This window comes from Panthera pardus, unplaced genomic scaffold, assembly GCF_024362965.1.
Source record: "Panthera pardus isolate Hobbes unplaced genomic scaffold, ASM2436296v1 HiC_scaffold_11, whole genome shotgun sequence".
In the NCBI taxonomy this organism is placed as follows: domain Eukaryota; kingdom Metazoa; phylum Chordata; class Mammalia; order Carnivora; family Felidae; genus Panthera; species Panthera pardus.
Window position 1 is genome coordinate 77,516,783 of NW_026526666.1, and position 12,395 is coordinate 77,529,177.

Here is a 12,395-nt window from a genome sequence, read left to right on the forward strand (position 1 = left end):
ATTATCTTATTTTCCTTACCATACCTTACAAGGTTGGTATTAGCAATGTGTCCATTTTACAGACAAGGAAACTGAGGCTCGGGGAGGCTAAGTGTCTTGCCTGAGTACACAGCTGGTAAACTATGGAGCCAGGATTAGACAGGACTACATAGTGTCCTCCAGAAGAGCTTAGCTTGTGTGTGTGTGTGTGTGTGTGTGTGTGTGTGTGTGTGTGTGTGTGTGTGTTTAATGCTATGAAAACATTTTTTAAGTTTATTTATTTATTTTTAGAGAAGGGAGGGGGAGAGAGAGAGAGAAAGAGAGGGAGAAAGAGAATCCCAAGCAGGCTCCACACTACCAGCATGAAGCCTGATATGGGGCTTGAACCCACGAACCGTGAGATCTCAACCTGAACCGAAATCAAGAGTTGGACGCTCAACTGACTGAACCACCCAGGCGCCTCTTGCTCTTGTGTTTTGATGCAGAATCTTTTACAAAAGTGTTTCCTATCCCATAGAAACGGCTCAGTGAAGAAAGGCTTCATGGAGGAGGTGATATGTAAGCCAAGACCTGAAAGATGAACAAGGTTTTTCCCAGGCAGGCAACAAGGGGGAGACGGCTGTCAGAAGGAAGAGCAGGTTGTTGAATGGGATTGAACTTGGAGATAGGAGGGTGTGGAGAGAGCTGAGCCAGCCGAGGCCAGCAGAGACAGCTCAAGAAGGGTTTTAAACAACCAACAAAGACCTTGGACTTTGCCCTACAGCTTGTGGGGAGCTGTAAGAGTTTTAAACCTAGGAATGACAAGGTAGGATTTGCATGAAGGAAAAGTTCCTCTGGCAACTGGTTCCAAAGGGGAGAGACTAGAGCAGGGAGCTCACCGGGAGTGCATTGCAGGGGTTCCGGCATAAAAACTGAGGCTTGGGCTAGGGATGGAGAGGAGAGGGTGCACCGGAGATCGAATTGAAGAGAATGCAGGTACCACATGGGCAGTGAGTTTGGGTTGTGTTCATAACTTTACCCTAGTGGTTCGAACAGTGCCTGGCACTCAGGAGGCACTTCATGGATATGTGTTGAAATGAAGAACAGAGCTTGGTGCCTGGCTGTGAGTCTGGAGAGAGAGGAGTCAAGGATGACTTTGCTCTTTTAGGCTTACGTATCTGTCTATCAGTCCCTTTACCTGCTCTGCCTTCTGGGGACCACACCTGGGATAGCCAGCAGGGACACTGCACTGAATCAAGTTCCCTGAGTAGTCATCATGACGTGGACTCCCTCAGGGAGGGGCCTGGGTAAGAAGGGGACTCTCACTGGTGAAGCCTTGGGTGCCTACCAGCCCAACCCTTGCCTTTTACAGATAAAGGGACTGGAGTCCAGGATGAGGGTTGAGGTGAAAGGTGAGAGGAACTAGGTTTTCTCCACCCGGTCCCTGGTGGATAACGTGCAGCACAAAAGGCCAGGGAGTAGAAGTGCCTTGGTCAAGAGACCTCAATTAGAGAAAAGAATTAGAGAACCCTAACTGAGCACCTACTATGTGTCAGACATTTTTCTAGACATCTGGACCATGCACACCAACCATATTCTCCTGTTCTGTCCCTTGAGCAATACTAAAGAGTAGATATGCTGTTTATAGATGAATAAACTGACATAGAGAAGGTAAGTAACTTGCCCAAGGTCATTCCTCAATTGAATTGATGGGACGGGATTTGGAACCCCAGGCTCTAACCCATGCCCCCGGGGTCCAGAGATTTCAGTTCAGATCCCAGCTCTGCCACTTCCTAGTTGTGAATGTGAACAGTGTATTTTATTTCTTTAGGTCTTGGCTTTGTCATTTGTACAAAGATATGAACCTGCCTTACCTACTACTCCAAGAGGTTTATGAGGATTAGATGAGGCCCAATATGGATTAACACTAAGCAAATACTGAAAAGAACTTAAAAGCTATTTCTGCCGGTGCCATACTGGGGCCTGGAACCCAAGTTTCTCCATTTATGATGTCCCTGCAAATCCAATTCGGTTTGGTCAGGTTCATGCAGTTTTACAAGAAGAGCAGGCAAGATAGCATAGGAGACCAAAAGCATTCAGGGCCCAGACAGAAGTGGGTTTGAGTGAGAGGCAGAAGCACTCAAGAATTTCCAGGAAGAGGTGGCCATCTGTTAAAGGGGAACCAGAGGTCTTGTCTTGAGAGGACCTGTCTTGAAGGCATATCTCATAGCGAACACACTATTTTTACCTAGAGTGTGTTTTTACTAGGAGTAGCTTACAAGTTGCTGACGGAGATTATGGGCAATTAAAGCACGCAACCCACTCCCTAGTACTGACAGCTATTTGAGTTCCCACTGTGCCTCTCACTCTGCGACCTAAGACTTACGGTCTCTGCTGCCATGGGATAATAGTTCCTCACTTCCTACACTTAGTTGTGAGGATTAAGGAGTAATACACATATGAAGCACACACCTTAGCACATAGTTACCACGGGGAGTAGCGCGGGTCTAGCTTGGAAGGGCACTTTTTTCTTTTTCCACATTTATTATTACATTTGAATCCCAGATGCAGCCAGTGCTCCGGGAAATAGGCTTGGAGACTCTCCGGAAAGGCTGAGCGATTTGCTCACCGGCATACAGTCATGCAGAGGTGGAACTGGCTCTTCAAGCCCGTGGCTCAGCATTCCCTCCTTTTCCCTGCCACAGGTTGCGACCCGGCGACCCCGGATCCTGAATTCCTGTGGCTGTCGGTATACAGGTGCACCCGGCTGGAGCCCGATCCGCCCACGCCGCTCGGTTGGAACTCCGCCCCGGGCCCCCGGCCGCCATGCGCCGGAATTGGCGGAGGCAGGTATCCGTCTCGAAAGGGGCGGTGGAGATTGGAGGAACTGCGGCTGCGGGGGCGGTCTCATTACTGTTGGGGGGCGGGGCTATGGAGAGTATCGGCCTTCGATTGGTGGAGGTGGCACGCGGGGGCGGGCCCTTCTGGGGGCGGAGCGGGCAGCGCGGGCGGGGCGGTGAGAGCGGCGTGATGAAGAGCTTGAAGAAACTGGCTGGGAAATGTCCGCCGCCTCAGGCTCTCGGGAGTGCGACTCTGCAGGTCTTTGGCGGGCTGTGGGAACCTGGGTTGGGCCTCTGGGTCGGGAGCGACGGCGGCGGGCCCGGCCCGCGGGTGGGCAGGGTCTGCGGTTTGGCCGGTGGACGCGCGGGGCAATGACCAAGGTTCTGGCCCTTCGGGGGCGGGAACGCTGGGGCTGAAGTTCCGAGGGGATGTTATTCTTAGCCGGCGTGGTGAGGGCAGGCGGACGGCTGTGTGGTACCCCGGAATCTGGAGGCTGAGGTTGTAATAGAGCGCCGTTCCCGACTCGCTGTGTGCCCTGGAGCCAGTCGCTGCCTCTCTCTGAGCCTCAGTTTCTCCATCCTGACCTTCCGAGGTTGGCCTGTGTTGGGGGTGCGCTCGCCATGACCGAGCCTTCCTTTGGGCGAGGAATGGTGTGTGTATTGGGCTGCCTGGCTCTCTTGTCAGTCTTTGGCCCGTGTGATGGGGCTGTGCACAGATCCGGGGTCCAAGAGAGCCCTCTTCACCGTGGGACTGGAGGCCAGGATGAGGTTACAGGTGAAAGGGACTAGATTTTTTCCACCCAGCCCTTAGTGGGTAGTATTGTGCAGCACAAAAAGCCAATTGTTGAACAGGAGGTTGTCTTTTGGAAAGCAAGAGGCCCAGGGCTGAAGTTTGCGTCAGTCTGGTGCTTTGGGAGGACCTGCAGACCTGTATTTTCTGAACAGCCCCTTGATTTTCTGCACGGGCTCCCTGGTATGTTTTTTCCCTGGGTGCGCCCATGCGGCTCCAGTTACGTGAGAGCTTTGGCATGACCACTGGTACCCATTCGTGCCTCCTTTCTCAGCCATCTGCGAGAGATGAAGAGTCTGTCAAGTGGCTGTGTAAGTGTGGGCCAGCACTCCACTTGCTCTTATAAGGCTTGGAAACTATGAGGGGCTGGGGCGTCGGGGGTGGGGTGCGGATAGCACGTTGCACAAAGTTTGTAAAACGAGAGGAAATTGGGTGAGCGAAAGACTTCCTCAGTGCTTATGCTTTTCCTTCATTGCAGCTGCCACAAGAGGCGTTTGAAGCGCCTGATGGTGCTGATAGTTTGCATCTTTCTGGGGCTTATCTCAGCTCACTTGAAGGACTTGATCTTGAGACAGCTGTCGCTTCAGTTCCCATGACATCCTGGGCTGTGGTGCTGGGACAGGTGAGAGCTTACCATTAAGAACAGGCCCAGTGGCAGCAGAAAGAGGCGGGTTGTGTTTTCTCAGCCAGCATGCCAGGGCCAGGTTGCTGGAGTGCTTCATTCCCTACGTGGAGAGAAAGGTCTTCTGTGAGAAGTCAGGACAGCTCTGAAGCCTGTTATCTGCCCCTGGGTGATAAACGCGCAGGGATCTCACAATCTTTCTTTTGCTTTCAAAAAACAAAACCTAGTCACATGCCGGTGAGGAATTGTCGTCAAGGTTTTGGTTTTATTTTTAGTCTAAAATGATTTGGCCCCATCATAATAACCTACAGTAAGTGGGGTTACACTAAAGTGCTAAGTTTTAATTTAAGTTTAATTTATAGATTACTCATTTATAAATTAAGTTCATTTAAATTCAATTTAAGTTAATTAAAATTGCCAAATGAATCATGTGAAAACTGGTAAGAGATGGTACCAAGCCCCCAGTTCTGCCTCTCATCTCTGCTTCCAAAGTTGCTTTGGCCTCAGAGGAGAGTCACATCTTCTACAACAGGTAGGAGAAACTTTTGGGGCCTCCTCTGACGTTCTGGATAGTCCGGGCGCCCAGGGAAACAGGTAGTGGATTTGGTTCTTTCTATACGCGTATGATCAAAATACCCACTTCCTGATAGCCTGAGGAACCAACCTGAGGCGAAAGGCTGCTTAAAAATGCTATTTGTGATGTACTTTAGGAGAAACAAGGCTCCCTCAAGGAGCTGACAGTCCATACATTGAGGTAAGAGAGTGTAGGGTTAGCCCAGCAGGGCAGTGGTCCTTATAGGGTGAGCCAAAGGGATAAGAGTACCTCAAAGGCCTAGGTAATTTGGCGGCCAGGGGAATCTGGTCTTCACATCTCGCCTTTGTTTTGGTAGAGAAAGGAAAGAGCTCACTTTGATGCTTCTCTCCCAAATGTCCATTCTTTCATTTGTCTCTGCTGAATTTGGGGGTGTCAGGCCAAGTTTGGTAGAGATTGGGCAAAGACCTGGAGCTGTGTTCTGGAAGATTCTGAGACATGTGCTAGAAAGGGAAATAACTACTCAGAAGTCCCATTGGGTGCTCTTCTGGGCTAATTTAACGAAGTGGTAATAACACTCAAATGTTGGTCTTTTGAAGTGGTTTTCTTATTCCATGGCTGATTCAAAGTGAGGCAGCTTTGTAATAACTCAGATTTAGAATGAGATGCGCCATGAGTATTTTTGCCCCTGGACCCAGAAGACAGCATTAGAATCTGTCTGGCCTGAGAAAGGAAATGAATGCTATTTATATCTCAGGGCAGCATAAAGGGTAACCTAGATTACCAGGGTAGAAGCCAGAGAGAATGTGGGAAAAATAGCCCCTGGGTTGGTCCATCTCTCTCTCTCTCTCTCTCTCTCTCTCTCTCCCTCTCCCTCTCCCTCCCTCTCCCTCTCTCCCTCTCTCCCTCTCTCCCTCTCTCCCTCTCTCCCTCTCTCCCTCTCTCCCTCTCTCTCTCTCTCTCTCTTTCTCTCTCTCTTTCAAGAAGTAAAATCTGTGTGACCAACCTATCCTTTTAGCAGCGAAGAGGAATTCTCCTAGATATTTATCCTGCAGGTAGGAACGTTGCCCATTCTCTCTGCCTTTGTGGGCCCCTAAGCTCTGAAGGCCCCTAAGCAAATGAGTTTGGATCACTTTGTTTAAACAAAAGAGAACTGTGCTCCTTTTTTCTTCCTCCTTTTGTTGTTCCCTTCTCCATTTTCCCTGTTTGTCCCATTTAGCCTCCTGTTTGTTTCTAGAACAGGAGAATCCCTAGACGACTTTTCCTTCCCTCAGAAAACAGTTTGTGTTGGAATTCTACAGGGGGAGTCTTGAGCAAGCCAGGTGACCCACAAGCATTCATTTAGAAGTGGAGCTTTGCACAGAAAAATCCTCAGGGACTGAAGGTTCAGGAAGAGAGGCATCAATATTTATTAGAGGGAAGACAGGGTTGGAACATAGAAGCCAGCTGACTTGCATGTTTTCTTTACTGCTTAAAATATACTGTAACAAATTTGTAGGCTTTACCACCCCTCATGCATATGCAAACTGAAACTAGCAAAAATGAATGGTGAGGATTTGAAAAAAGTGTGTGTCTAATTTTTACTTATTTATTTTTTATTTTTATGTTCCTTCTTGCACCTTGGTACAATATTAGACATGTCTCTTGACTTTCCTCTCTTCCATCTATGCAATGAGAATGAATGTTTGCCTCCAAGAAGGTCACCTCTAAGTTATTTAGAGATGCTTTTGTTTGGGAAACACACTCAGGAATTGCAAATGCCCACTTTCCAGAGCTTAGAGACTGGCTGCCCTCTTCAGGGCCTATCCTAGGCCAGATTCTTCCAGATAACTACTCATTATCTTCTTACTGCTCTCTCTCCCTCCAATTTCTTTTCCGTGAATGCAGTCTCTTAAAACCTCTGTCATCCTGCACTCTTCCCTCTCCTCTTCTAATAACCACGTTATTTTTTAATCCCCATAGTTCATGTAAGTATCATCTTACTTGAATGAACCCAGTGGTCTCCTTCCAAGTCTTCCTAACCTTAAGGCTGCTTCTCCCTCGGGATCTCCCTAGCCTCTAACTTTTATCATGCCCTACTATTTTGTATGTGAACTTGAATGTTGTGCCACTCTCTGTTGCCCACAGGATAAAGTTCAGATTCTTTTGCATGACAGTTCAAGTCCTGCACAGCCTGGCTTCAGCCCCCTCTTATCTTATCTAGTCTTATCTGCCCCAACTCCCCTTCATTTCCTCTTCCTTCGAACTTGACTGCTTGTAATTTCTGGATAAAGCCCTGTGCGTTTTCATCTTTGTTGACTGCTCATTCAGCTACATTTTTACAAGCTTGAACTTGCTGTTGTTAGCATTTTGCATCCTCTCTCCTCCCCACATGCCAGCCTGAGTGCCTTGCACATCACCAGGTGCTCAAAAAATGTCTGTGGTCTTTGAGCTATAGCGACCCGCGCAGTTCATCGCCTCAAGTGCTTAGTCACTTGAACAGCTCCTGCCCCCTTCCTCTTTGAGTGTGCTCTGAACTTCTCTCCCCTCTCTTCCTGGTTTGCTCTTACCCACTTCTCTTTTCAGCTTTATCACCAGACCACAGACCAGAAGGTCCAGTGGAGGGAGAGCCTGGAGGGAAAGAGTCAAGTAATCTGTCCAATAACTTGTCACGACTACAGTCTGTTGCTGTGAACTGGGCGCACTGGAGCCTTCCTCCTTGAAAGCTAAACCGGTCATATTTAGTCCTTGCCAACCTAAGTTGGATTTGCACAGAGTGCAGTTAGAGTTTGAGTCCAGGGCTTATGGGTCCGCAGGGCACAGGATGTGTTTTTAGAGATGTCTAAAGAAACAGAGAGAAAACTAAGAAGCATGGTTATTTGACTTTTAAGAAAGTAACAACTATCTGGGGTGCTGGCCAGGCTGACAGTTGTTTGTAATGCCGGGTGCCCTGTGTTCCGGACTTCTCTTCAGAGTTTCCCCGCACTGTGGACTATACGTAGCTCCCCGCTCTCCCTTTTTTAAAAAATAGACTGCACGTCCACTGTGGGGCTTGAACTCACTGCCCCGGGATCAAGAGTCACAAGCTCTACCAACTGAGCCAGCCAGGCACCCCTGGTTCCCCCTCATCATAGAGTAAAATCCAAACTCTACATGGCGTTCAAAATCTTACACTTTGGCCATTTATTACTAGTATATATCTATTCCTAAAAAATCTTTTTTTTTTTTGAACATTTTTTTTTAATGCTTATTTTTGAGAGAGAGAGAGAGAGAGAGAGACCGAGAGAGAGAGGGAGGCACAGAATCTGAAGCAGGCTCCAGGCTCCAAGCTGTCAGCCCAGAGCCTGACACTGGGCTCAAACTCATGAACCCTGAACAAATTTTTAAAATAAAAATTTGTTTATAAAAATGTATTGCTATCGAGGCGCCTGAGTGGCTCAGTCGGTTAAGCGTCCGACTTCGGCTCAGGTCATGATCTCATGGTTCATGAGTTTGAGCCCTGTGTTGGGCTCTGGGCTGACAGCTTGGAGCCTGGAGCCTGCTTCAGATTCTGTGTCTCCCTCTGTCTGCCCCTCCGCTGCTTGCACTCTGTCTCTCGCATTGTCTCAAAAATAAATAAACATTAAAAAAAATTTTTTTAAATGTATTGCTATCAAACTATTATTATTATTAGCAGTTACCATTTATTAAGCACTTACTGTGGGTCTGTGGGGCTCACACTATGCCACAAAAGTTCTGTAAGAGGATGTCCATTTCTCAGATGGAGAGATAGAGGCTCAGATAGGGTAGGTAACATGCCTGTGATCACTCACTGGTCAGTGACAGAGTTGAGAACAGAACTCAAATTGTCTGTTTGAATCTAATGCTTGAGCCCTAATCCCTGTACTCTACTTCCGTGTCCCCTAATCCTTCTCAAACAAAACTTTTCCTTTGTACTTGTTTATACTACTTATTACTACTATTTTCTGAGGATGCCATAATGCTGTCTTTGTACTGAAATTATTTCTTCTGCCAGAAATACTTTCTGAACCTCATGTTTTTCTGATAGTTGATATCTTGCTATTGTTTACTGGTTGAGAACCCAAACTCTTGGGGCGCCTGGGTGGCTCAGTCAGATGAGTGTCTGACTTCAGCTCAGGTCATGATCTCATGGTTTGTGAGTTCAAGCCCCATGTCAGGCTCTGTGCTGACAGCTTGAAGCCTGGAGCCTGCTTCGGATTCTGTGTCCTTCCCCCACTTGTGTTCTGTCTCTCTCTGTCTCTCAAATATAAATAAATGTAAAAAAAAAATTTAAAAAGAAAGAAAAAAGAACACAAACTCTTGACCCAGATTCCTTGGGTTTGAATCCTGGCTGTGCCATTTACTATCTGTGTGTTCTGGGGCAAATTAGTTAACTTCTTGGTCTGCAAAGTGCAGATAATAATAGCACTTACTTCATCTGATGGAACAGTTTTGAAGATTAAACATATGTAAAGTGTTTAAAACCATGCCTGGCATGTAGTAAGCCTTAAGAATTTGCTATTAATATTATTCATAATACTACTATCATTGTCATTAACACAGCCTGATTTGGATTCTGGGTAGTTGGATCTGTTTATCTGGATCTGTTTATCTTCCTGTGAATTGAAGTACCTCTTGCTGGTATGTGTCTCCCTGTTTCAGACTGAGAGAGCCCTTGGCGTGGCCCCCTCTGTGTCACTGGTAAGCGTTGAACCAACTCACTCACTCCTGCCAATTTGAAACATCAGGGATTTTGCTCGCATGGTTTTGCAGGTTCTTCTGGTGTGCTGGATTTGGAATGCAAAGGCCAGTGACTGAGAAGATAGGAAGGGACATCTCCTCCTAGACCTGTCTAGTAGATGCTCAGCAAGGGCAGGACATGATCTCCACCCAGCAATGGCAGCCACACACCCACACACCCTGTGGACACCATGGTGGTACTTTTGCTTTGTTATCCAAGCAGACTCAACCCTTGTATTCATTTGCTACTTACCTCTATGAGTTGATAGTTTCCTTGAAGATCCTGTGCTCGTGCTTGCAAAGGGGGAGACTGTGGAGTCAAGCAGATCTGGGTTTTAACGTCTAATGCGATTAGAAGGTAACTTGATAAATGATAGTGTTCATTATCAGAGCAGTGGGGGGTTAAGAGTGGCAGAGCTGGGGGAAAAAAGTGGTAGAGGGGAAAGAACTAACAGTTCCTGCCCATCTGCTGTGCACCAGGCATTGTGCTAGGCTCTTGACCCATGTAGATTTCATTTGGTTGTTCTTTTGGGTTCTAAGTTTGGTGGTATTATCCACATTTTACAAATGAGGACACAAATGGAGTAATTTGCTTGAGGTTTCCTATGAGGTCGTGGACAGAGCCAGTAAAAGAGCCAGGTCTGTTTCATTCCAAAGCCTAACGCTTATTTCCAAAAACACTAATTTCTCTTAAAAGTGCCACACCAGTTATATGGACAAGAAAGGCCTTCAGAAGTCGGAGGGATGACTGCCTCGGATAGTGTGGTGATGGTAGTGGGGCATCAGGAAGAAGGGGAAGGAGCTCGTAGGAGTGGAGGCTGGGCTTTGCAGGAGAGGTGGCCAGCAAGTAGGAGGGGCTTCCCTTGGAGCCAGGGGTGAGGGTGGCACGCAGGGCGAACCTGTCTATTTAGATCTGGCTGCTTTTAGGTGACTGAGGAGAGCCAGTTTGCAAAGGGCCTCATCTGCCAGTTCAACCAGTCTGTATCTTAACCTCCAGGCATCGGTGCAGTGCTGAAAGCTTAAGAGCAGGGAGACCTAACTAAAATCAGAGTTCAGGCTGGCCACATCCAGAGACCAAGTTGGGTAGTGAGAAGTGGGAAGCTCCTGTAGTGGGAGGCTCTTGTGGTGATGAGAGACTCTTGCAGTGACAAGTGAGGAGAGGATGGCCTGAAGAAAGGCATCCTTGGGAACAAAGACATTGGTGACTGACCAGCTCTTGGGGCCCTGGGACGAGAGGTGTGGGTGGATGGCAGGGTTGCAGACCAGGCTGGCGGGGACAGGGCTGGTACAGATGACAAAGGGGGAGCTCAGGGAGAGGGCCCCAGGTCAAACCGCACCTTTACCTGGGCCCCGCCGTGCACAGAACTTCCTTGTGGAAATGCAGACAGTAGGCGGTGGCAGGATTAAGTTCTGGCAGAGCTGGACAGCTCCATTTGGAGCGAACTGTGGTGGCCGATGATTCTTGAAGAGAAGGAGTGTGACCTAGGTCTGCATTTGTCCTCTGTGGTAGCCGCATGTGGCTATTAACATTTAACTTAGGTGAATAAAATACAAAATCCAGTTTCCCGTTCACTCTAGAAACATTTCAGGTGTCTCAATGTGGCCAGTGGCAGCAAAGCTGTAGAACCTTTCAGTCATCACAGGAAGTTCTCCTGGACAGCACTGGTCTGGATATGGGAGCATCTGCAAATAACTAGGGGACCTGCAGGGGGAAACAGAGCAACAGGAGGAGACAGAAGGAGCCACTGAATTAAGAAATAATGTTCCTGAGAGAAAAAAAGAAAATAAAGAATGCTGCTGCTCTCGTACAGGTCTCCAAAGAAGCAGGGTACTTGTATTTGGGTTTGGATTTTTTTTTTTTCCCTTGTGTGATGTCCTGTTTTAGAAAAAGCCCCAACCCCAGGTCAGTGATAGACCTGGCTACAAGATGTTGGCATCAAGACCTTGCCTCTTGTCTTTGTTTTGTAGCTCTGGGCCTTCAACAGGTCCGGTTTGGCTTTTAGAGCACCTTTTGGCCTTGAAGTGAGGGAGAGCCTCCAGTTAGCCACAGGGAGAGAAGACAGCAGTTGTGTACAGCAAATACACTGTTGTCTCTGATTGGCAGAAGAGGCCAAAGCTAGAGAAATTGGGTAACTTGCCCAAGGTCAAACGACTAATGAGTGGCAGGGTCAAAATTGGAACCTGGGTCTTTGATTTCAAAACCCGTGATAAATGTGCATACAATAAAATACACATTGTAGCTGCTTTTGAAAGTGCCTATAAGCAAAAAGCAAAAGAAGTCCTACCATTGAGAAATGATTTCTGTTGACATTTTGGTTTCTACCCTTCCAGGATACGTATGTGTACGTATGTGTCTGTAAAATTTATCGATATATTTATAAGCTTGTGTTATAGATGGACATAGACACACACTCTAGTCCTTTTTGATGTGTGTAGATAACAGCAGGCCATGCTCTTAACTACCATCTTCAATCCCTTATTAGCAGTTCTGAAGTCCTAAAAGCTCCAAAGACTAAAAAAAAAATTGTATAAGTTTGGCCCAAGCCCACTGTGGCAGCGAGACTCGCTTGAACTGATATGAGACTATTTATAGGCTTTATTTGTCCCCCCACACTTTACTACTCCTGCGTCGCACTGTGGAAATATCAAAGTGATTCCTCAGTGTTGCCTCAGACTCTGCTGGGGGGTGTTGTATTATATACAGCAGAGGTCACATATTAGCTTTTTAAGACCCCCCAAATTCTGAATTCCAAAGTACGCTTGGCCCCAAGTGTACAAGTGCACGAGATCAGAATCGTGGATCCGTGTTAGGCACTACTGCTGCTTGAGCTAAGGAAGGAGCCTCCAGGGGCAGTGTTGTCTGTTTAGCCAGGCATGGGAGAAGGCTTTTGGTCCTGTAAACTATACGGTGCAATGCACAGGATTTGCAAGAAA

General features: G+C 47.4%; 1 protein-coding gene across 5 annotated transcripts in view; it reads left to right on the forward strand.

Annotated features, from left to right (window-relative positions):
- Positions 1-12,395, forward strand: part of INPP5B (inositol polyphosphate-5-phosphatase B) — a 48,209-nt gene that overhangs the window by 5,737 nt on the left and 30,077 nt on the right. For 2 of the 5 annotated variants that reach the window (XM_053897307.1, XM_053897296.1), the window contains exon 7: positions 2,664-2,804. In XM_053897307.1, coding sequence (XP_053753282.1) covers positions 2,664-2,804 — 141 coding nt within the window. Of the gene's footprint in view, positions 1-2,663; positions 2,809-2,929; positions 3,058-4,066; positions 4,211-12,395 lie in introns of those variants that run through there. The other 3 variants (XM_053897313.1, XM_053897322.1, XM_053897303.1) reach the window with 3 other exon arrangements.